At 28.1% G+C, this 26,295-nt stretch overlaps 1 protein-coding gene across 2 annotated transcripts in view; it reads left to right on the forward strand.

Moving 5' to 3' along the window:
* LOC129981538 (cell adhesion molecule Dscam2-like) overlaps nucleotides 1–26,295 on the forward strand; it is an 833,489-nt gene that overhangs the window by 545,942 nt on the left and 261,252 nt on the right. For both annotated transcript variants that reach the window (XM_056092410.1, XM_056092411.1), the window contains exon 4: nucleotides 2,217–2,366. In XM_056092410.1, coding sequence (XP_055948385.1) covers nucleotides 2,217–2,366 — 150 coding nt within the window. The remainder of the gene's footprint in view (nucleotides 1–2,216; nucleotides 2,367–26,295) is intronic.

A 26,295-nucleotide genomic window follows, 5' to 3' on the forward strand; every position in this document is an offset into this window, starting at 1 on the left:
GAAAAGAGAAGGCACGATTCTTTTCATTTGGAGTTTGGCCGGGGATTAAGTGGGTTTTGATGTTTTCGGATGAAATCTTGGAATAAGATTTCAACTTTAAATTCGATGTTTGGATTGGAGTTTAGAATTGTTTATTGGAGTTGAGGTTTTCCTCATTAAGCTTAGAAAATTATTTAAAGGGAAATCCATGTATAGCGAAATGATTTGTTTTTGTTTAGACAGTTTTGGTTGCGACGATGAGTGTAAGAGACAATCAAACTCTTAAAAATGGATGGTAGATCTGGTATATAATGGATTTTAAATATTTGATTTGGTTATTAACAAAACATTTTTTTTTAAATTTCTTATATACTTGGTATAGAGAATGTATTGTAAACATAAAAAAAAATGTTAACTCGAGATTTTTACAAATCTCCAAATATAGACCTCTCTGAAAAAAAAATTGGGAAAATGTCCATCTGTCTGTCAGTTCCTGATAAAGATAGCTCAAAATCGCTTGGAGCTAGATAGATTAAATTCGATATACAGTTTTTACAGAAAGTTTGTAGATTTCTATCAAATTTTTTGCAAATTCTATTTAGGTTAAGTCTGTCTGTCCGTCTGTTCGAATATAAGTTAACACTATAACTACAAAACGAACTAATTAGATGGAGAAAAATCAATAAGAGGACACATTTAACGTCTATAGTGAAGACACCTGCCAAATGAGCCGAATCCAATGAAGATTTACCGTTTGTCGGTCTGTGCTTTCAGAAACATATAAACGCGATAGTTCAAAAACGAAATGATTTTAATATATTTAGTTTTGGTATGGAATTTTGTGACTTCAAATGCAAATTAACAAAATTTGTTTCAATGGATTGATAAGAACGCATCTAAAATAAAGATTCGATTTTCAGATGCTATTAACTGCATGCCAGGCCTCAGCCGCCAAATAACTAGCCAAGAATTATACAATACATTCAATAAAAATGCTAAATTCACGCCAATGTTTTACAAATTGTTTTCTGCTATAACACTTGTATAAGAGAATATTCGAGAAAGTTTTGGGACGACCTCTCCGTCGGGTTATAATTTGAAATTAATTGTAATAAGATGCTGTTCTAAAAATATAGCAAAAATATTAGTTTGAGAATTCAATATTCTTCATTTATCTTTTTGATTCATCTAATAAAATAAACTATTATCACTCAATAAATTAAATAAATCTTTAATTTGAAAATTTTAGATTCTTACATTGTCTTATAAGGAACAGTGCTCTTAATATATCTTTCAATTTGATTTTTAATTTTCTTTTATATCATTAAAAATAACGTAACTAATAATATAAGATACTGCATGATATTGTTAAACATTCCTAATATCTTGTAATATCGTGAAAATATCGTAATAATATTGTTCTGTATGCTGTACTAAAAAGAATATTATTACCGCCTACTTAGTCTTTTAACCCTTTGCACTCCATAAAGTAATTCCTAAAAGTAATTCGATGCATAATTATTCACCTAATGTAAAGATGTGTTTATCGTGCCGGCGTCCTGGCATAGGGGTAGGCGTCTTCCCCGTGATCTGAGCGTCATGGGTTCGAGTCCCGGTTTGGGCATGGTTGTTCTTACGTTGTTCTATCTGTGAGAGGTGTGAATGTGCGCTCCTGTAAAAGGGGTTGTGCAAGCGAATGAGTAATTCGTGAGTACCAAAGTCGTACTCTTGGCCCTAGTTGGCGCTACTAAAAAACAAGAGACGCTCCCCCACCTGCTTAAACCACTGTCTTCGAAACAGCGGGCTTTTCCATAGCAAGTGCCATAAGAAACAACAACAACATGTGTTTAGCGTTCAGAAAAATAAATATATATATATAATTGTTTTAAATGAAATTCTTCCAAAAAAATTAATTTACATCTTTTTACCACCCTGTAGGTATTACTGACAATCAAAATTTTAAATAAATACATAAAACCTCAAAACGATGCACCGTCTTGAATGGTGCCTGAGAGGAGCCATAGGTGTACAAAGGGTTAACCGGGAAATCAAACTTTGCTCTGCTCTTTTCACTATGGCGAAGTGTGACGCAATATTTCGTCATACCTAGTGAACAGGTTAATTACAATTCTGAGACTTTTAGATTTAAATGGTTATTATCACCAAATTATGTATCTTAAAGTAAATAACAGTAATCTGCCAATGAATTTTAACCATTTATTTTTTCTTTCTTTCAGGTGGTCGATACAGTGTATTGCCAAATGGCGAACTCCTGATCCGCAATGCCATGATATCGGATGGTTTCAAAAGCTATCGCTGCTTAACGAAACACATTTTGAGCGGCGATATTCAGTTAAGTTCAACATCAGGAAGACTAATCATAACAGGTGAGTTAAAATTTAATAATGATTTTAATCATTGTTTGAGCATTAAATGTTATTTCGCCAGCTAAGAACTAGTCACATAGTTTTAATGTAATCATCTAATTCTTTACTGGTCGCGTCCATAGGTTACATTCATTAAAATTCAACATAGTTACTTTGACTAATAATCAGGGTTAATATTTGCGATCACAGCAAAAGATTAGTCTGTATTGTGTAAATAAAAGAAAATGTATTATACGTTTTTTAAGATTAAATCTGCATGTAAACCAATTCCCCAGTGGCGTAGTAATGATTTAAACATAACAATAGCTGCAATAAAACGCAATTTAAAAGGAAAATAGTCAGGCATCCTATAATTATGTCTAATTATTTACATGCTAAGAACGAATGAAAAATAATGAACTTTTAAATAATAATGTAATTTTTACAGTACTAATAATAATGTACTAGTACTAGTATTAATACTAGTAATAAAGTACTAGTATTAATACTAGTAATAATGTACTAGTAATAATACTAGTAATAATGTACTAAATAATGTAACTTTTACAGAAACGTCATTAGTCGATAAGTTAGCAAAGGGTTTGTCTTCTTCAATGTGATGAATTTCAAATTAGTGTTCGCATTTGCATATTTTTGATTTCAAGGTGTCAGTAGAAATCGGCATTTTAATAACTCTAAATATTTTTGAAAATCTGCAGCATTATCATATAATCATAAATATTTTCTCTATTTCCATTTATTTTTCGATCATTTCTATTATTCGGACGATTTGTTGTATTATTTGCAGTGATTTATTTATTGTTTTTGTTTGTTTGCTTTTTGTTTATAATCTTGAATATTCAACAAGCAATCCACTTGCATCTCAGTCACACAATGAGAACTACATAAATCTAAATAGTTTGTGTTATGTATTTTTTATATTTTTCATGAAAGTTTTGTATTGTAGAAACCAAAAGTATTTTTACTCACTTATTTTTCTGATATTCCATTTAATAATTTTTAAGTAAAAGTCAAAATGGAAAAGACCAAAATGTGTAAAATATTAAATTTCTTCATTAATTCCAATAAAGATTATAAATAGTAAAGAACAGTACACTTGCCGAAAATTAGAAATGATATGTTCTATTAAAAATTTAAAGAATCAAGCATTACAAAAAAAACATTTAAATTTCTTTTAAAAAAATATACTATCGTAGAATGTATAAAACGCATTCGACGAAGCCAAGCAATAAGGTTATCACATTTCAATTCTGGACAAATATTATTCTAAAATTCAAATGATACCATAATTGCGAATTCGAAATTAAAAAACAGTGTTATTTCAAATCAATTTATTCATAGCTTTAATTGAAGATATCTAATTTCAAGAGAAGTATGAAAAGATGAAATAATTTAAAATCCTAATCATTTTTAGCGGATATTTGAAACACAAACATGAGTTATTTTTGATGATCTAGATTAAATAACAATGAAAAGTACATGTTCGCTATTTATTACACTTACGAGATAGTTCCTGATTTTTTTTTCATTCTTCGTAGTCATCGAGGAAAACATAATTAAAAAAATAATTAATTATTATCATTCAAATATCCCACTTTTGAAGAGAATGTAAAAACGAAAATACATCTCTATTGTTTTCTGATTTAGCAACTGATATCTGTTTAGTAAAGATCATGGCGTTGCATTTATACATTGAATACTGAATGTTTTGAAAAAATATTGTCAATATGCACGAATTCTATTATCATATAATAAATTAATATGAGCCAATTAATATGAATGTATTAGTTGTCATTTTTGTCGCCTGTGAATCGCAATACTGCTTTGAATTCTTAGCGATACTAACCACTTCGAAATGCCAATTATTTCATCAAGTATAACTTTCTAGGGAAAAAAATCAACCAAATAATATTGATTTGAATTCTGAAGCTTCATTAATTCTTTGCATTACACATAGCATCAAATTCTTTAGTTTTCATTCACCCGTGGTTTTCTATAAGTAGATTATATAATTAGCAGAAATTTTGAATTCTTGGAGATACTAACCAATTCGAAATGCCAATTATTTCATCAAGTATAACTTTCTAGAAAAAAAATCAACCAAATAATACTGATTTGAATTCTGAAGCTTCATTAATTCTTTGCATTACATATAGCATCAAATTCTTTAGTTTTCATTCACCCGCGGCATTCTATAAATAATTATATAATTAGCAGAAATTTTCTAATGCCATTATGGAATTATATAAATCAAAATCAAAATCATATATCGATATAATAATTCAATTTCTGTTATTATGGCAACCCTGCAATGAAAAAAAACTTCAGCCTAATAGTTCCGATAAATATCAAAAAGTAGGAGAGCCGAAATATCAAATTTATAATTGTCAAAATACTATAAAGGCAGAAAGATTTTCAAAATTCCTAATCCTATTAAATTAAGTGCCTAAAAACTCTGATGAATACTCGTGATAATTGAAGACAAATCTTTTAAGATATATATAAAAGCTAATTTTACAAATTTATTTAATTTAAATCTTGCATTGTAGAGCATATGTGGTTTATCGTCGTTGGTACTTAACAAGATTTGATGTTTTGTAAGACTTATCTGAATATGTTAAAAGTATTGTATTATTTTGAATTAGAAGTAACATTCCATTTTTGATATTTGAATTTTTTTATGAAAACTGGAAACGAGTTTTTAGCTGTTTTTTCAGAGGAATTTTACCAAACGATTCAGTCGATTAACTTTCTTCTTCGGTCTCATCAATCAAATCTAAAAGAAATAGAAAATAATGTCTCGGAATAAAATATGTATTAAAAGTGGGGTAAAGAAAAAAATACTTTTGTATAAAGAGTGTGCATTTATTTTCAAAATTTTGATTTTTTTTAAGTAAGATTTCATTTGCATTTTCTATTTATTCTCATGATGGACTCAAACTTGCAAACTATTGCAAATATTTGGTTTCACAAAAATAAATATTGTTTAAGAATTTATAATTTCTCTTATTCAATTGTCTTTTTTTGTAACTGTAAATCATTTTTATTAAAATAGTTCTATAAATACACTTTTATTTAAATTTTAATAAGAAGAATGGTTATAATTGTTTTTTAGTTTTATTCTATAATTTATGGCATTAAATATTATATAATCTTGATATTTTTCACTACCAAATATCACTACATCTATGTAATTGAATAATTCAATAAATAAAAATAATTATTGCTACCAGTTGAACCACAAATTTGTTTTAATTTCTAAATAGATGTAACATTTTATTTTGGAGTATGAGACTCTTAAAGAGTTTATGTAATTTTTTATCTTTTAAATTATTTGCTTATTTAATTTAAATATACACAATGTTTTAATTCGATACAAGTGATCCCAATTTATAAATGTATTTCTTTTCCTCTCCATAAAATTTCCATTATATAAATTATAACTAAAACTAAAAATGTTTTGTCCATTGCATATTTTTTTCCTGCTAAATATATGTTACCGTAAAAGTCTCATTACTGATTGTAGGGGACGATATGAATTTTGGAAGTATGACACTTTTCTGTTTGATTTTATTATCTTGTGATCTGGCATGATTACTTTAATATTTAAAATATTAACTGTGTTATATTAAGTCATGCTTTTTTCCGACTAATTTTAATAGGCTTTGGTAAATTAATAATAAATGGTAATAGACCGTAAACGCTTTTGTTATGATTATAGAGATTGTTATTATACCTTTTAAGGTATCCCTTGATCTACAGATTTATTTAATTTCTTTTTTCTATTATTTAATTAGATGGCGTCTGTGTTCCCATTAATGTTATACCAAACTTCTTCAGCTATTAGGGCATAGAACACTTGATTCATTTGTGGATTTTGAGTAATTTTTTCTATAAGCTATAGAGTCATTAAAAAAATTAACGTTAACTTCTAAGTATAAAGAAATTATAACTCAATGCATGCATGGTTCATAGATACGGCGATAAATCTCCATTAAATCATATAATACCATTAGTATGCATAATCAACCACTGTGGTCTGTAATGGTAGGTGGAGTTAAAGATAGCCCTTCCTTTTGGTTTACGTCATAATCAGATGAACAATTTTAACTTGAGTTTTGCCGTTTAGCAGTTGAGACAGGGTTTTTTAATGTTTAAATTGTTTAATATTCATGAAAATAAACATGAACATGAATCAATACTAAAGGTCCGTGAGCCAAGATCAGTAATTTTTATTTTATATGTATTACTCATTATATTAACCCTTATTTCTAGTATATTCTATCAGCATTTAACATTTTATAATCAACAGTGCGTTAATTTTGCCAGAGGATTCCTGTTCGTTTCGATCCGTTTTTAATGATCCGTTCTTGATTCGGTTACCCATGTTTTAATTCATAGAATTCTAGGTCTTTACTGTTCATTTTTAATGTATCTACATATTTACATCTAAAGTGAACTGCAAATAATAATTTCTTTGTTTCTTATGCTCTCTGGCAATTTGAATTAGTATTTCTGCTAAATCTATCGCTTAATCGCTGACAATCGGATGTGAGATAATATTAACAATATAACTGCCCATCTAGACAAGCGCATCTTGTGTCATTTGAATATAAAGAACATTTGAGATGTTTATGCACTTCAAGTCTTTTTTATTATTATTATTTGTTTGCTATTTGAATTAAATACTTAATTAAGGAAATCAAATATTTAATATTTAATTAGTCGCACATATCGCTGTATGCTCAAGAATTTCATAAACATCTACCATTTCAGAGACTATAAACATCATATATGCTTTCGGTATAATTGTCTTTCTGAATGAAGAATAAATTTAATTTTATTGTATGATATACTTACTTCTGGCATGTGACAAGGCTTAGTTGATAAATTAAGATTGGTTCTGTCACATGCTTTTCAGTTATAAATGAATGTAGGTTATATTAAACCTTTACATGGAAATTTAATTCGCATCCTAATAAGACACCTTTCTGTTTAGAAAATATTGGCACTCATATTACAGAGATCTGTATTTTATTATAATTTTAATTTTGTTTTGATGGTTGTTTTGTAAAGATGATTGGGCTGTCAGATAATCAGCAACCTTTTGTTCGTGATAGTCGGACGTCTTCATTTCAATATCATGTTCAATAAATAGAAAAATGAAGTAAGAATTTGGCTAAATGAATTTTATTTGAAATGCAGACAGTTTGATTAAAAGAACCAAGTGGAACATTTATTGTTATTTCATTCCGCAAAAATATGCAAAGAGCATTTGCATATTTAAGCGTAACCAACTTACTTTTTTTAAAAAATTAATCAATATTTTTTTCTTGGTTAATATTTAAATATCAGATATCTTGTAATTCGATGTTCGAGTCACACATTATTTCATGTGATGAGATTTAATTAATGTTTAATGTGAAGCATTATTGGGATTAAAAGAGATGGGCTTTCTCTTATAGGAAGTATAACACCAGAAACCACTGTAATCGATAAGAAATGCGGTAATGCGGTACTGAGTTTCTAACGAATTTCCACATTCCAGACCTTTCTGAGTCAGAAAAACATATTTTCTTTTGGCAAATATATCTGTTTGTGAACTCGGTCATTCAAAAAGCCTCTGAGCTGAAAAAATAAAATTTTTATTTGAGGTCCTTATATCCTTCTTAAGGTGTATGTACACACTTAAAACTTCGAAAATCGTTCAAATATCGAATATTTTTTTATTGCTTAAAAATGTTCTCTGATCCTTTAGCTTTCAAACGATGCCAAGGTGTTGTCAATATTCGAAATATTTCTCGAGTTATAATTATTTTTCTTGAGGTGCTTTCATTAAAAACTCTAGTTACGGTGTTTTTATAACTCATTTTATGAAGAATGCTACTTTCCCACTATGTTGCTTCATTCAAACAATCATAACTCAACAAGAAATGAACCAAATACAGTTATTTACATATCAAAATAATCTGTATGAAATAGCGGATGTTTTGTGCCTCAATCAAAGTTATATTTATAGAAATACATTTTTAATAGCTGTTTAAAAGTTAAAATGACAGAAAAAATCTCGCTTTTTCTATTCATCGTTGATGAAAAAAATTGTTAAAAAAAACTATACATTTTTTATAACTTGTTTGAGGCAGACAACATGAAGACTAATATTAGACATAATTTCCAACTAGAATTGTGCGTGTGTACAAATTAGAATTTAAGATATCATGTTTCAAAAAATAGGCTAATTCGCTTATTAAATATTTAATTATTTAATAATTAGTGTAATATGGGTTTTTCTCACTGAAATGAGTTTAAACATATATTAATAACCTACTGTGAAAAAACTGGATTTTTAAAGTTAAAATTTTAAAAAAAATCTTCAAGTCTGTATGTACACCTTAATTCCTTAAATCACTCACAGCAAGATTATATATATCAAGTAAATGTGATAGCTATAAAACGCAAAGATCTAAGTGAATGAAATGTAGCACACAGGTTTGGTAATCATATTACAGATCAATATCATATTTAGAACTAGATTTTCCAACGACTTAGTCGTCTGTCGGTCTGTACATTGGCATGCATGTAAATTTGATAACTGGGAAACGTAATGTTCTAGGTAGATGAATTTTCATATGAAATCTTCTCGCCAAAATCGCATTTTTGTGTCAAATTTTGTTTTGAATAAGTCGAAAAAAGGGCTTAATCGTAAAATCGAATAATAAATCCAAAATGCATAATCATTTTTTTACTATAATAATAAAGCGCAAAAAGTTCATTCCATAGGACTCTTTGCATTCATGACCTACCATAGGCCCTAAAAAATTTATGCACATCTGAAAAAGGATAATAGCTTAAAGGATAAAAAGAGTATACAAGAAAGCTTTGAAGAAATTACTCCCGCTGATTTATTTTGTCTTCCAGTCCCCTATTGAATAATATTTGAACCTTCACCAGTGAAAGAATATTTGATCCTTAAGCTCTTTGTGATTCGACCCAGAGATAGTCGAAATGTCTAATAGTTAAGCATTTACGCCACTGTCATCAAATTATAATTTTTCAAATGATTATTCGCAAAATAGGACGAACATTAAATTTTAATTGCAACGCCACGAAATATTGCGAGCGTCCTCAAAGATAATGGACATGTGCATTTCAAACAAAATAATCAATGGTTTGTGACTGTTTTGTGAGTTTTTAGACGAGACCATATAGAAATTTAAATTTAACCAATGATTGTTGTTCGTAGAAAATTAAGGTGACGAACTTTTATTAGAATTTATTACTGAATGGATGATGAATCATCATTTCTGCTGATGAAATGAAATTATAACTGTAGCTTATTGGTTACTAAAATGTAAAAAGGAAAGAAAAAAGTGAAGAAAGTATTGCATAGATGGAATTATAAAATAATTATTTGGATATTTAATGAAATTAACACTAAAGCCAAATGAATACTTGAAGATGATTAAACATATTTATTTTACTAAGAGGTAAAATAAACATGGTAATCTGTTGAAAGTTTAATTACAATTTAAATTAATAAAGAAATGAATATAGCATATTCTATGTAATAGGAATCAAATATGAATAACTCAAAAGTATAAAAGTGAAAAAAAGTACAAATGACTCAATCATTAAAAAAAATCTTAATTTAAATGCAATATGTTCCTTAATATCAACAAATCCATGCATTTGTCTTATAATCTAAAATGATTATGCAAAGATAATTAACTTTATTTGCGAAAATGTGCTTTTTCGTTTGAAGATGTAACAATAGATATCAATAATTTTTATTTTATAACAATTAACAAAAACTCTGAATTAAATGTAACTATATCTAATTTAGTTTGATTTTAAAACTAATTAAAATTCTATGTTTGTATAAAATTATTGTTAAACTAATAATCTGTTTATTTCATTTTAATGAGCTAATTAGATTAGTTTTAATTAAAACTTAACTTATTTTGCAAATGGCGATGCATTGGTCTTCAAGTTCATTAGAAATTATTCAACTATTTAATGTATTTTATCAGGAATATAAACATTTCAATCTCACACTCAAAAATATTGTTTTTGTCGAATTTAACGTACATATTACTTTAATCTTAACATAAATTTTTATAAAGAATTATTCTTTCAGTTCGACGTATAATTAATGCAATGCTAATGACAATTTAGTTAATTATTTATAATTTTCAGACATTACCTTGAATAATTCGTTTTTCTAGTTAAATCTATTACTCTTGTAAATTACTACAATAGTTTAATTTTTACCAAAATGTATTATTTTGTATTTTTATCATTACTAATATCATCTGTCCCATTCCTAATACTATTTTAAATTAAGTACCCCTAAATACTGGATCGTCCGATTTTTTCCTTAAAAGATAAGAAAAATCTCCCGCCTCAAAAGCTACAATGGCAGCCCATATTCTTAAGGGGCTATTATACAAAAGAGATCTCCGCTTAGCTAATAATTAAGAAAAAGATTGTTATTATACAAAATATTATATATTTCCATTATTATACAAAAGATTATATTATTATACAAAATAGATCTCAGCTTAATAATCAAGGAAACGTAGGGTAGAATATTCTTTTAGTGTTGTTAAAAAATCTCCTTGTTTCCCAAATCTACCAGGGCGGGTATCTGTAATGGGCAAAGCAAATGTCTTGGGTATTCAATCAATTACAATTAACTAATGTTAGAATTTAGCAGTGATATTCAATGTTTCGAGCGGGTTCCGTTGCGGCGGGTTGAACGGGCGTTGCGGCCTTTTCTTATTGATAGTTACATTATTACTTATACGTCCAACTAATACTGGAACAGAGTTGTGAATTTGTTATATTTTTTTCCAATATAGTTAGTCTCATCGTAAGGAAGAGAGTTTTACAGTTTCTTTTATGCATTTTGAATGGATGTCCACGACATGGTGACAAACGTATTAAAGAATTGGAGATATTGAGAATACAAGAATCATGTCTACATTTGTATTAGTAACCGAGTTTCGGAGATCCTTCTAGAGATTTTGATACCCTTTAATTTGTTATTATTTGTTTATATGTTAAGCTGTTAATTTGAAAACCTTTACGAAAGCGAATCAACGAATCAAGTGAATTCGCTCTTGGAAGTGTGATAGTGGAGCGAGCTCTCTTTATGCAGTCTGAATGCTATTATGCTGTTATTTAATTTGCAATTTGCTGTTTGTCTGAGTGTAGTGGGTATTATTTGCTGCTTGTTTCTGCAAGTGCTCATCTCGTGTACAGTTCTGTTGTGTTTTCTCCTTGTTTTTCAAATTTTCTTGTGGAATGTTGCATAGTTTTTCGTTGTTCGAACTTGTTGGACCTCACCGTACACCCGTCTGACGAATTTTCCATAACATTATTTATTATTGCAGAATGAAAGTTTTTTATTTACTATATAGTTTGAAGTATCCATAATACACAAAAATACACTTTTATCATGAAGATGACATATATGGATATAAAGGCAAATTTCTTTCTTTTTCTAAATTTTCCAGCGTCTTTTCCGCTTGCTACATTTAATTGGATTTTGAGGATCATCAGCTTTTAAATGAATTCTCTATCCTAGGAAAATATCACATGGGGCGAGATCCGGACGCTTGTTATGCAAGTATCTAAAGTGTGATTTTGACTGTAATTTGACAAAAAATAATGACTTCGGAGCAAATATAATCTTATGATGAAAAACTTTCAATCAGGATTTTTCAAAGTTAAGATTGTTTATCTCAATTATGTATACATTTAAGGTCAAACAAATTCATTAACATTTATACAATCGTGACAAAAACATGCTTTGAGTATACAATCTCCTTTGCAAAACATGTCTTGTCTTTTTCTTATGACATGAAATTTTGAATGCCTTTAATCACACATTATGGGCATGCAGTAGATGCATTAGAATTAGATGTTACTAAAATCTGCTCTGATTAGTTGAGTATGTCATTACCGGCCAAAGAAATTATGCCATTTTTAGCTTATTTTGAGAGAAATAGCATTTAGAAAATATTTTATAAATTCTATAGCTTTTTAAATATGGTAGTAAATGCATGTTATTTAAAATCTGGCATCAAAACATCTAAAAGTTAGTTCTATAAGAATCACAGCATGCAAAAGGTAATAATATGCATTTTTTTAAAAAATATTTATTTTTAAAATTTCTCTTGACTGCTGAAGTTATTTTAAAATAAAATGATGTAGAATTTTACATTCTTTAAAAAAATGAATGTAAAAAGCTGGTTCAAACTATCCTTAGTTGTATGGACGTATATAACGGAAAAATTTCTGTAAAAATTGAGTGGCAGTTTTTAGCAAGGTATAAAAGAACATTTTTTATTTTATCATGATCCGTAGCAAAAGTAAGCCCACATCTACCAACTCAGTTTATTTTTAAAAATAAACTGCAAGAACACGAATAAAATTCATCCCTTTTTTTAAGTTAGAAATATACCTATCATAAACAGATGCGAGGCGCTAACGTGATATAAAAATGGAAAAAGCTTTTTTTCATAAAAGATTAAAACAACAAAAAATACAAATACATAAAAGTAAACAACATAAATAAAAAAATTATTTCGGAAAAGTCTAAGATATAAAAAATAATGAATGAAAGTAGTGTTATAAACATATTCATTGTAGTTTTAGCTTACGTACTTGGAATTCAAAATTTAGTTTGGTTCATGGAGTTGCAAAAGCCATTTCATGATCGATCTACGTCATATTGTCATCTACATATTCATTTGATAAAAATTTATATCTTTAAAGATGAATATTTCTTTTTTCGAATCTACAATTTCTGTCAGATCTTGGTAAAATTCGACACATATGTTCATTAAAAAAAAAAAAAAAAAAGGTGAAAACGACTTTTAGCTTTTAAACTTAATTATTATTCAATCTTTCCGCATTTTTCAGCTGTATCTTTTAAAAATATGATTTCATAAAAAATATTTTTCTGTTACTTTAAACCTTAAATAATTACATTTTTTTATCATAAAAATTTAAATTCTATATAATTTTTCTCTTTTTAATATATTATTAGTATAAAGTCTTTAAAAAAAATTTCAATTATCATATAGAAATTCAATTAAATGTCATTGTTCCATTCTATTCTATTGCCAAATGTTAAATTTAGATACAAAATTGCTTCGTTAGGTCATTAACTTCGAAGCAGAATGTTTACTTCCAATTGTATTTTATAGCACATATACTTTGTAATTTGCAAATGCTGTAATTTGTAGCAGAATGATTCCATTAAATTCGCATTCTTAAATCTTATTAAATGAATGCATTTTATATTAACAGCTGAAAAATTGAAAAAGCCAATATTACAAGTGAGCAAGATGCTTGACAAAGTCGACCAATAAACGCAATAAAAATACCGTTAAAGAAAAATACGATCTAATTGATGCCTGAATATATTCTTGTAATGAACTATCAAGAACACTTTAGAAAGTTATGTTGGCTTAAATTGCAAAGTGCTTGTCCCGCTCAATCCCGTCAAAACAGGGTTAAAATTACAGTAAAATATAGATATCTGTAATACAAGAAACTGTCTTATAAAGATGTTAAATTTCAATGATAATAGCAAATGTTTACAAATTATAAAAATATTATTGCAAAGGATTATATGAATTTACTATTTTGTAGCTCAAATTTTAATAAACAATAAAGAAGAAAAATATGCAAAGTTGTAAATTATTTATTAATAAGAGCTATGCAAAAATTTTGATTATTAGTTTGATTAAATAAGGCATAAGAGAACATTTTTATTTCTTTTTTATTATTTATTAAAATATAATATTTTAATAAGCAATGTAGAAGAAAACTGAACGAAATTGTAAATTATTTATTAATAAGAATTATGCAAAAAATTTTATAAAAAATTTATTAGATATGGCATAAGAAAACATTTAAAATGTCTTTCTTATTATTAAAATATAATATTTTAATAAACAATAATGAAGGAAAAGGAGCAAAATTGTGAATTATTTATTAATAAGAATTATGCAAAAAAATTTATAAAAATTTTATTAAATAAGGCATAAGAAAACATTTAAAATGTCTTTCTTATTATTAAAATATAATATTTTAATAAACAATAATGAAGGAAAAGGAGCAAAATTGTAAATTATTTATTAATAAGAATTATGCAAAAAAATTTATAAAAATTTTATTAAATAAGGCATAAGAAAACATTTAAAATGTCTTTCTTATTTTAATAAACAATAATGAAGGAAAAGGAGCAAAATTGTAAATTATTTATTAATAAGAATTTTGTAAAAATGTTGAGAATAGTTTGATTAAATAAGCCATGGGAGAACATTTAAAATGTCTTTATTATTTACTAAATTATAGTATATTTATAAACATTAAAGAAGAAAAATGTAAAAAAATTGTAAATTTATTTATTTATGAGAAATATGTAAGAATATTGATATCAGTTTCATTAAATAAAGGATAAGAGAGCATTTAAAATATAACTTTATATGGCATAAAATTGATTTATACTCTAAAATATTCAGTTTTACAACGCTAACTTACAAAATAAGAATGAATATTTTTCAATCATTTTCCATTGATTGATAATATAAGACCGAAATTGATACTTATAACTGCTATCCTTTTCTCGCATCGAAATAAATAAAAAAAAAGTTTTAGTGTTCATTCTAAAATGAGGAAAATTTTTAGATGCCGAAATTTAGCTAAACAGATCAGTAAAAAAAATATTTAAAACTAATGGATTCGAAACATTAATTGATTGCTTCTTCACAAAAAAAGGAGCTAATGGTATTAAAGCTGTTTTCATAAACACATTTAAAAAAATTGACTTTTTATTTCATGTAGTGCGTTTTTCCAATAGAAACTGAACTCGAAAAAATAAACCATACTCTTTTTAACGTTAACATATATAATGCATTTTTTATGAATCCACAAAAAGCATTTTAATACATTACGTTAATACATTAATTTAAATATTTAAGATACGTGGTTAGCTATGCAAATGGCTCTTATATAAGATGAGCGCAATTAATCTTCGTTTGCCTTGTTAAATGAAATTGAGTTAGAATTTACGATGCTTCTAAATTTCAGCAACAAATTATAAAGTTCACTTTTTCAGAATTTGAATTAATTAAGGTAATATTGTTAATGCACCAGACATGCTTAAAAATGCATTTACTTAGAGATAAAAATGGATTCGATAGATGCAATAAATTTGTAAGTCATGGTTTTGTACTTTGGAATTAACGATGTGCAATATGTAGAACAGGTGCAATCAACAAATAATCCGGTTTCAATACTTTGTTTTCCAAATTTGGAAAGCTATTTTTAGAATTACATTTGTTTTGGCTTATATAATTTAAACTTGTATTAAGTTAAAGAAATAGGCCTAGACCCGACTTTGCTAAATAAATGGAATATATGCTGAGATATTTCGCATTAAAATATGGATTAAGCGTGGAAATCTTTAAAGTAGTTTAAGTTTATCACATGTTGTACATAGAGTATTTAAATAAATTTAATATAATTATTTAATTATATTTTTTACATTAGCGAGGCCTATAAATTGAATGAGACGTCAAAAATTATAAAATAAGGGATGTAAATATTTAAAGTATAAATGTATAAACAAAACAACTTTTTAGATGTGACAATATAAAAATAAAAATCAAATTTTTTATCATTGATAGTGGTCTTCATTTCTGAAAAGGTATAATGTAATTAATGTTGGTAAAATTTTGTATTAATGTAAATGATTACATTAGTAAGAAAATGTTTAAATTATGTTAAAAATTTTAAGAATCAGCAACTTATTTTTTCCAGATTAGTTGCATTTTCCTGATTTGTTTGCTATTCATTTTTTCGAATTAGTTGCGTTTTCCTTTTTTCTTCAGAAAAAGAAACAAGTATGTAATTTGGAACATTTCAGGTTACTTTTTCGGTCCGAAATTGCAGAGAGTTTTAATACTTTTACGCAATTCCAAGGTTTCTTAACAAATATCATTTGCCTTGCTTATTGAGTTTTTGTTTTATTATAACAATGCACAGTGGTGACCTTAAGACTAAGCAATGGTCTAAGATCGCTTGACTGAAGGGGAGTCGAACTTGGCAGGAACGTCGAATGAAATATATGAGACCAACTTTTAAAAAAATGTGAAAGAAATACTTTTTTTTTTTTTTTTTTTGAAAATTGGAGAAAAGATTTTATTATATCAACAAGTATAACACCAGCGGAAGTGGTTTCCTCGAAATTTTCTCGTATTCTCTCTAGTAGAGGTACTATACTCTGTTTCACCCTAACTTGGCAGTAGTGTATATTCTAGGCATGCCGAATCGCAGTCGCTGTGAACTGCGGGAACTGGGTTACTTTAAACTATAAAGTTACTAGAAATGCAGATCGAGAATAAATCATGGGATAACATTTCTAAAATTTGGCGGCACACAAAAGTGCCACTGCACAGTGGTTGAGAATCACTGCTCTAATATATTTACTACTGATATTTTAAATTTAAATATTTTTTATTGTACTATGCAATGACTCATCGTCTCTTAATTTCATTTTTGTGAAAAAATGACGAGGTAGTGCTACTCGAAATGTTTGGGAGGGACGCATGAAACAAACAAGAACAGCTGAATTTCTTGAAGTAGTAATCCATATGCTACGCACTAATGCTAAATCGATATGGCATACACTAATGCTAAATCGATATGGCATACACTAATGCTAAATAAATATGGCATACACTAATGCTAAATAAATATGGCATACACTAATGCTAAATAAATATGGCATACACTAATGCTAAGGTAATACTTGGTATGCCCCATTGCTAAGTAGACTTGGTATGCCCCATTGCTATTTAGACTTGGTATGTCCCATTGCTAAGTAGATATGGTATACACTATTGCTAATTAGATATGGATAAACTTACTGTAATCCTTAAACAAATAATAATTTTGAGTATCGAAATAATATTTTAATATCGAATATAAGTGCAGCTTACAAAGAGTTTCGAATTCATTTTACATTTCAAAGATAACCATTTCAATAGTTATAGGAATCTACCTAGAAAAGAGTGCATCCTACTGTGACTCAGAATGACCGAATTATGAAAATATATTTTACTAATAATGAAATTCAAAGCTATATGCACTTGCGAGTTTCGGTACTGAATCTGAATTTTCTTTTATTTAAAGAAATAATATATCAAAAAACAGTTAATAAATATATATAATAGGGCCATGGGAGATATAAAAAAGTGCACACTGGAACGGGTTTGGAAAGGCATTTATTGTTCCAAATACATAGTATATAATCATTCACGAAATTCAGATCATTTTTCCGATAGGAAGTTTACGTCTATATCTATTAGGAAATATATGCTGGTTTAGAAATTGGCTATTGGGCCATGAGTAGAGTGAATACATTGTATATTAAATCAAAGAAAAGGGGACATAGTATACAACACATTATAGAAATCCGAAAATAAATAATTTGTGGATGATATTTTTATCATATTAGACAATATGAGAAGTTAGAGATAGGAATCTCAAATTTATAAGTCTACATCATCGTTTTATTAAATTTTGTTACTGATTTTATATAAAAACTACGGCATTCCTTATATAAACTATATTTATGTCGTCTGGTCTATTGATATTCAAGAATGCTCAACTAATAAGTGACTAAAACGAATTAAAAATAAATATTAAATGCTCAAAATTAAAAGTATTTCAAAAGATTCTTGTTGTTTTCCTAAACAATTTAATTTTTAAATCGTTGCTCATTTTCATTTTCATTTCACTTCATTCTGTTTATTTTTCTACTTATAAGTTAGGAATGGGAATATTCGGTTCTCTATTTCAGAAAAAAAAAATTATAGCGTTTCGATATACACACACAAAAAAGTTAAAAGAAAAATTGACTTAAAAAGCGAGTAAATAGCTTAATACACATTTAATTAATGGAATTAACTCAAAAAAATTCTTTCCAGATAAACTTCTTCGTAGTTATGAAAAGAACATTTTAAAAAGAAACTTTGATATTTGTTTTCTTGATAAAAAAATACAATATTCGAAGCTAAATCTGCCATTTTCTTTTCATTACACTAGATGCCATGCTATTAATACATTTAATGACTAATTTTGTCATCTAGCTAATTATTGAAACATTTTCTCTTCTTTCTACTGGGAAAAAAGAGAAGGCACTCATCACTTTCGATATTTTTTTTTTCATTATTTCCTCATTAAGTTGCTTTTATTATTAATCTTATAATTTCTTTTCTTTTTTTTTTTGCTGCTAATAATGATATTTTTTCCCTTTTTTTTACGTTTTCACTCGTGCACATTGCAACACAAAATATGAGACTGAAAATTAAAAGATATAAAGGGAAATTGGTAAAAGTTCTTGCGATGTAATTATACCGCTAACTGCGACTTATTGCGACTTATTTGATAAGTGTGTCTTATAAAAGAGATTCTTAGAATTTCATTTCTACTTTCTCATATAAGTAGTATAGAAATATTATGCCGGCGTCCTGGCATAGGGGTAGTGATCTGGGCGTCCTGGATTCGAGTCCCGTTTCGGGCATGGTTGTTCTTCATCTGTTCTATCTGTGAGATCTGTGAATGTGCCCCCCTGTAAAAAGGGGCTGTGCAAGCGAATGTGATGCGTGAGTAGTTAAGACTTACTCTTGGCCCTAGTTGGCGCTACTAAAACACCAGACACGCACCATCGGCTAAAAATCACTGATTTCGTCAGCGAGCTTGTCCATGGCAAGTGCCATTAGAAACAACAACAAGAAATATTATAGTAATCGTCAAAAAACAAATCGAATTAGAAATTTTGAAGATTCTTCATGTTTTCGACCACCCCAAGTTAAAAAAAAAACAAAAAAAAAAAAAAAAAAAACACCCAAATTTTTGGAAATATGTTTTCTGTTTCCATGTATGCATGTGACAAAAATAATGAAAAATGCTTTGAGCTACACAGTTGAAATTTGGTATATGGTCTTGGTTGGTATTGCAGATATCTATCAAATTTTGATTAAAATCCTTTCAAAGGAAGTGCGCCTGTCTGGTTGTTTGAATATAAGTTAACACAATGATTACAAAACGAAGCGCTAAAATATAGATAAAATTCGGTTCACAGATTTAACATCTATAATTTAAAAACCTGTTAAATTTCAGACAAATCCAATTACGGGGTGACTGTCAGTTTGCATTTTTAGAAACATGTAAACACGATAATTCAAGAACGTTATTACTTAAATATGTCAGATTAGGTATGGTATTTTGTTAATACAAGTTGTTTTATGTCAAATGTTTGCTTCAACCGGTCGGGAAAACGCATCTAACGCACAAACTCTATTTTTGGATACTACTAAGAGCACGCGAGGGATTTATCGTGATATAATTCACCAAGGATGGCACGGTGGATTTAGTAAAAAGGTTAAATTCATACCAAAAGTTAACTTTTCATAGCTATTGTACGCCGAGGCCATTCTAGGCTATCTCCGAGATGTCTTTATCAGAGCGCATGTAAGAATGTTTTGAGGTGACCAGTCCATCTGGTTTAACTATTTCATAATTTTGATACAAAATCTGGAAATGGTTGTATTTAATTACTAAAAAATTTATAGTACGTAATTTTGTTCAATCTCAAAAGTAAAAACATTACAGAATTAGAAAGACAAATATTTCAAAATTAGGTCGGTCTATTTGTCTCTCTATAAACGTGAAACTATCAGCATAAATGAGGTTTTTAGGTAATGTTAACATAAAATCGTAAATGAATGATCTAACATTAACATAAAATCGTAAATGAATGATCTAACATTAACATAAAATCGTAAATGAATTATCTAACATTAACATAAAATCATAAATGAATTATCTAACATTAACATAAAATCGTAAAATTCTGCAAAATTTCGTAAAAAAATATTTTGGAATGGGAAATCTATTAGTCATCACGTGTCAGGTAAATCAACAACTCAAAAAGTAATTGAACTTTCTGGATTAAATAAAAGCATCTATAAAATTTCCGGTCATATTCGTTTACTAAGTAAATTTTCACAGCGACTATTCGTATGTACGTGAAGATGTTACTTCAAAAGTGAAATAATCCATAGGGATGAATTTCGGAATGTAATTTTTACACCAGCTACTTCGAAGTAGAGATTTTGACAATTTTCCAAATCTCAGAACTCTCAGAGTTAAAAAATTCATTTTAAAAGTTATATTTATTTAACTAATTATTTATTTAACTAAAAAATAGGCTTTAAGCTAGAAAGGTCAAATTTAATATAGGGTTTTGAGCAAAAATTGTTGTTTTCTATCAAATTTTGATAGAAACCCTTTCAACGGAAATCCGGTTGTCCGAGTACAAAAGAATATGATAACTTCAAAACATAATGAGCTAGATAACTACCGTTTGATATCAGATTTAGCATCTACTGTTACATATCAAATATGGAACTAATCTCTCAAAGAATTAATTTCTGTCTGCCAGTGCAAAATTTTTTCACCTACGTAAATGGAAAAGAAAACTGAAAAACGCAATATTTTAAATGGCAGTACGTAATCTCATGACAGAGAATATTTTTATATCTAAATTTGGATTGAAGTGTTCAGGTAACGGCCACCAATACATATTGGATTTTCTGGAACTTGTGGATTAACTTGACGTAAGCGATTAATAGCCAAAGGTGGCACACTATACTTAGGCCAAAGATTGTTCATAACCACTTCTCATCAATAGCATTCAGTTTACGCATAAGTACCGTTTTTTTTTTTTTTATTTTTTTTTTTTTTATTATACTAAGAAGAAAACAATTCTCATGCATGGGACTCAAAAAATAAAAGTTTGAGCCCCCGTGGCGTTTACTGCTTGCTCATGTTTCATAATTTTATGGTGGAGGGAAAAGAGTTATACTCTGTTTCACCCTAACTTGGCAGTATTGTAAAAGGCAGAAAATGTGACGCTCCGCGTTGGAAAAGAGTTCCCCATCAATTCCGACTTTAAAATAGTTAAAATGCTCAGAAATTTATCAAATAATATCATAAATTACAGAAATCCTTTTTTTATCAGTATGTATTTAAAATTATTCTCAAGTTAGAAGTGTTTATCTGTTAAGTATTTTGTAAATAAAGCGAACGAATGAAACGAAACGATTGACATAATGAATTCCACTTTGGCTAGAACCGGTCTTCAAGGTCAAATATTTGGCGCGCTTTTCTTTTACGTCTCCGCCAACTCAGCTTCATTTAGTTCCCCCAACCGTTATCATCTTTCGTACTTTCTTATTCTCGCTTTTTTACCAGTTGATATTTTTGATACTATTAATCACATTAGTAGTTATTAGTTTTGATTGTTGAATATTTATTCGATTCGTGATTTCTATTCACTTCTAAAATGTCTGAAAAAGAAAAAGTGTTATCACCGAATACGCTTTGCACATCTTTAAGACGAGTGAAATCAACAAAAAGTGCAACATGAAAACAGAAATAAAGGCATCCAGTCCTTTAAGTACACCTGGAAAGAAGCAACCTGGCTCAGTAGGTAAACATTCAGGTCATCTTATGAAAAAGTAAATATGATGATGTAAAAATGATGATTTTACATTATCCTGTATCTGACGAAAAATCCATGCATTTATTCGTAGAAATGAGATCCCAGCAATAGATAAAGTTTTAAAAGATGTGAACGATGATACAGATATCTTTTCTAAAAGCATTAACTGAACTAAGCTTTACAGAATATTGAAAGATTTAGGGTTTTCTTTTGAGAAACGATGAAACGAAATGAAATAACTTTAATGGTTTATTAAAATAATTCATCAATAATATTGAAAAAAATAATGAAAATAAGGAAAAAATTAATTCTCTGGTTTAAAATGATAATATAATAAAGTTAATAAATATTTACTATTTGGCGAAAAATTTGCGAGATAAAGTTCCGCCAGTAATAATAGAGAAAAAAGATTTAAAAAATATTATTACAATTTTCTACATCTGATTTGTGTGAATTCGGATTTTCAGTATTAACCAACATAAAAACGAAGAAAAATTCGAGACTGTTAAAGGAAGAAGAGAATATGAGAGTAGCATTGTCATTTTTACGTTCAAATATAAATGGAATTATCATAAAACATCAAGCTCAAAGTTCTCATTAAAAGTATTCTTATTATTACCTTGTCAATAATCCCTTAATAAACGTACTGTTGTTTTTGTAATACATATTAAATTATTTTGCATTCAAATTTGTTATCATAAACCATTTTATACAGTGTATTATAGGTAAGTAAACAACTTCGTGCCGCCAAATTTTGAAATCGTTAAGTGTGCCTCTTCAAAAAAAAAAAAAAAGTTTGAGAATCACTGTATTAGAGCTTCTGTGTTACTTTAAAAAAACAAGCATTAATTCATAGTATACTGCAGAATACAAGTAATTCTACAGAAAATTTAAATTTTCTCTAAAAGAAAGTCATTTAAAGACTACTGAAAATTGCAGCAAACTCTTAATTTAGCACACTTCAGAACTATTTTCAGTTGTCAGAATGTCGTCCTTCTTCAAGTGTTTTGATCAAATTGTCATTTGACTGCAAAATTGTTTCTCTAATCTCTTCGTTCTTGATTTTTTCCGAATCGTCCGCGACAACCCTTTCATCTATCTCACACGCACAGATTTGCAATTTCAAAGGCATTTCGGATAAACTGAATTTCAGTTAAAAATATTTCGCCATACATTCATAATGCGCATCAGTTTAGAATTGGTATGAACTGCATATCATATGAGAATTGAAAAAAGTGAAGTTACCACGCCGCAGAAGGCAACATGCGTATATGTGTTATATGAAGCAAACAGCTTCGACTTTCACGGGAGTTCGAACTTATCACGTGTATGCAAAGTGTAGAGAAAGTATAAAGCTTTTAAAATAATGCGACTTAAATGTCTAATATTAACTTTAAACGTAGTTTATTGGTAGAACCATAAATATCAAATTGTGAGTAAACGATTTTATTGGATTGAGCCGAACAATATTCTAAATGAAGAAACTGGTTACAAAAGGCAGCATGATTGATACTAATTTATATAAATAAAGTACTAAGTGGTAATTATCACGATTAAGAAGAAATAAAATATCAAAATAAGAATTATTGCAATATAAATATAAAAATGTAATTTTTTTTTCTTTAAGTTTTAACAAGTTAAGGAAGCTTTTCTTTTCTAATAATTATTTTTATTCTATTGTTTTTTTATATTTCAGTGACAAGATCTCAAATTTTTTGTTCATTAGCAAAATAGTTGTTTGCCTTTATGTTAACGATAGCTCCCTTAGCAAGATCATGGAGCTAAGAGCTCGTTAAATTAGAACTCCGAGTCAGATTGATTTTTTTTTAACCATTAGTTTGAATACATGTTTTTTTTTTTTTACCAATTGCATTTAAAAGATAAGCATAAAAAGAATTGAACTCTTTATTTAAACAATCTTTACAATTAAAAAAAAGTAAGTTAAAAGTTAAAAAAAATATTTTTAAAAAAATGGAAGTAAAATGAAGCTGATTATTCTGAAATATCATTTCTTGAAGCTAAGAAAATCGAATAATTTATTGTATACTATTTTAGAATTGGTCAAATTCATTGCATGAGAGGAATGTTTGTAATTTATTTTTCCTTTGATAGAATAGAGTAAGTAATTCCCTATATTTAACTTGAATTACAATAAACTGCCCATTGGGAAATTTTCCGGATAATGTTACATGTTTTCTTGTATTAGTTAACATTTTTACAAAATGCATAGGAAATTTTAATTTTCATCTGAAAAATTAGAATAAATAAACAAAAAAAAATTATTAATAGTACTAATTTTACTAGGGCAAACCTATTGTAATATTAGAAAATTTTTTGCAGCACTAATCGTGCTCTATTATTAATTTCAAATTAATCTATAACAATGCTTTGTTATAAAATACGATTCAACTTATTTTTCATTATTTGAAGCATTTATTACAAAAGTAACATTATATATATATATAATATGTATAAGTGAGGAGGAAATTCTGTATAATTGCTGATTTAAAAAAGAATAAATCAAATTTGCAGGGTTTAATTTTTTTGTGAGACTTCGGTGTAAACTTTGAAATTAATAAGTTATATCCTTTTTGTATTATTATAATGACAGTAATAAATATCAAATAAATTAACCGTTCATCAAAGTCTTAAAAAATTTTAGCAAATTTTTCCAAGCATTAAATTAGATACAAAATTTAACTGAAGAATGGCGAATAAATTTGGCGTAATCGACTGTGGAGTTGAAAATTTGTGGCTACATGTTTACATTATGAAGTTACGTTAAATTCTTAATAATTTTGACAAGCTAAATCAATCTAATAAACTGAAAGAAAGCGCTTTTATGATATACTTCTTCTGATAATGTGTCAAAACAATTTTTGCCTAGTAAACCCTCTTTTTCCGATATTAATTATTTTTCCAATACAATTCTAATTAAATAAACGTTACTGACAGCGATGTCATTTATACGTTAATAAAAACAATTGATTTAAAAGTTCTAAAAGCAACTTTTTTCATATTATATATTTCATATTAATATTCCTAATTAAAAATTTATTTAACTAGCTAAAATTATATTTGGTGCAAGTAGATTAAGCAGGTTTTTGTATAAGTACTGACGTAACTACTTAATTTTAAAAATGAGTCTGTAAAAAAATTAAAGTTTTATTTTTATATTTATCATAAATCAGATATAAATATCTTATTAAATTAAAAATAAAACCTGTCTCTGATAATATCATATTACATATCTTCGTTTGATTTTTTGTGATTTTTTTTTCTCTTTTCCGAAATATATCAAAAGAAAATATTGTAATCATTAAAAGAATTTGACATCGATATTTTGACATTTTTCTGCATTTGAATCATCTCGTAGTCCGAAAAACACTTTTTTTGGAATTATTTATTCAAAAATGAAATTCATAAATGCTTTGAATCGAATAGTAGAAAATTTGTATGTTGCCTTTATACCAAGGTTATAGATCCGTATCAAACTTTGAACGAAATCCATTTGTTTGATCAAAATCAAACTTTGAACGAAACAAGTGTGTCTATCTATTTAAGAGAATTTGAAAATGATACAAAAATACATGTAGTGCAAAGATCTAGGTATATGCAATTTGTTACAAATATAGAATCAAATCCATCATTATGGGCTGACAGCCTGTTGGTCTTGTAATGTCTTTATCTAGACTGATCAAATAACGAAGCAGAATTTCCAGATAATTCTACAGCCCTATATATACACAAAAGAACAACTTGTTCTAATATTGGTTAAATAAATAGTTATTTACACCTGTAGCAGGAGACACAACAGTCGAAGTCGAAGGTTTATCTTGAAACTCAGTTCACCATCAATACGGAGAAACAACACCACATGGAACTAACAGGTTGTTAGTCAACACGGCCACTCCAGGGGTAGTTCTCGGATTCCGAACTCGTGGGTGTAGTCCAACAGTCTGCCTGAAATTCGTTTCTTCCCCTCCCCTAAAAAAATCTCCGCCTCTTAATTTACATTGGTCATTTGAGCTCTCTTTCGGCCTATCGGGGTTCAGCAATATGCTCCCTCAGCGGCGCCAGTCGGTCGTGAGAAGATCCTTTAAGTGATGCACTTTCATAACTGACTATTATGGAACGCGGAGTTATCATAGTCCTTTCACAATGAGAAACATTTAGCATCCAGATGTTTCGACACCCCTTTCACTTTGAAGGTACTATCAGTATCTCTTGGACGAGGAATTCCCACATATGGTCTTTCACTGTTGTCGCTAATGAACAGATGCGAAACCACCATCTGGCTATCTCGAGGAGTTTAGTAATTAACAGCGACGACACAGC

The sequence above is a fragment of the Argiope bruennichi genome, chromosome 8, assembly GCF_947563725.1.
Source record: "Argiope bruennichi chromosome 8, qqArgBrue1.1, whole genome shotgun sequence".
In the NCBI taxonomy this organism is placed as follows: domain Eukaryota; kingdom Metazoa; phylum Arthropoda; class Arachnida; order Araneae; family Araneidae; genus Argiope; species Argiope bruennichi.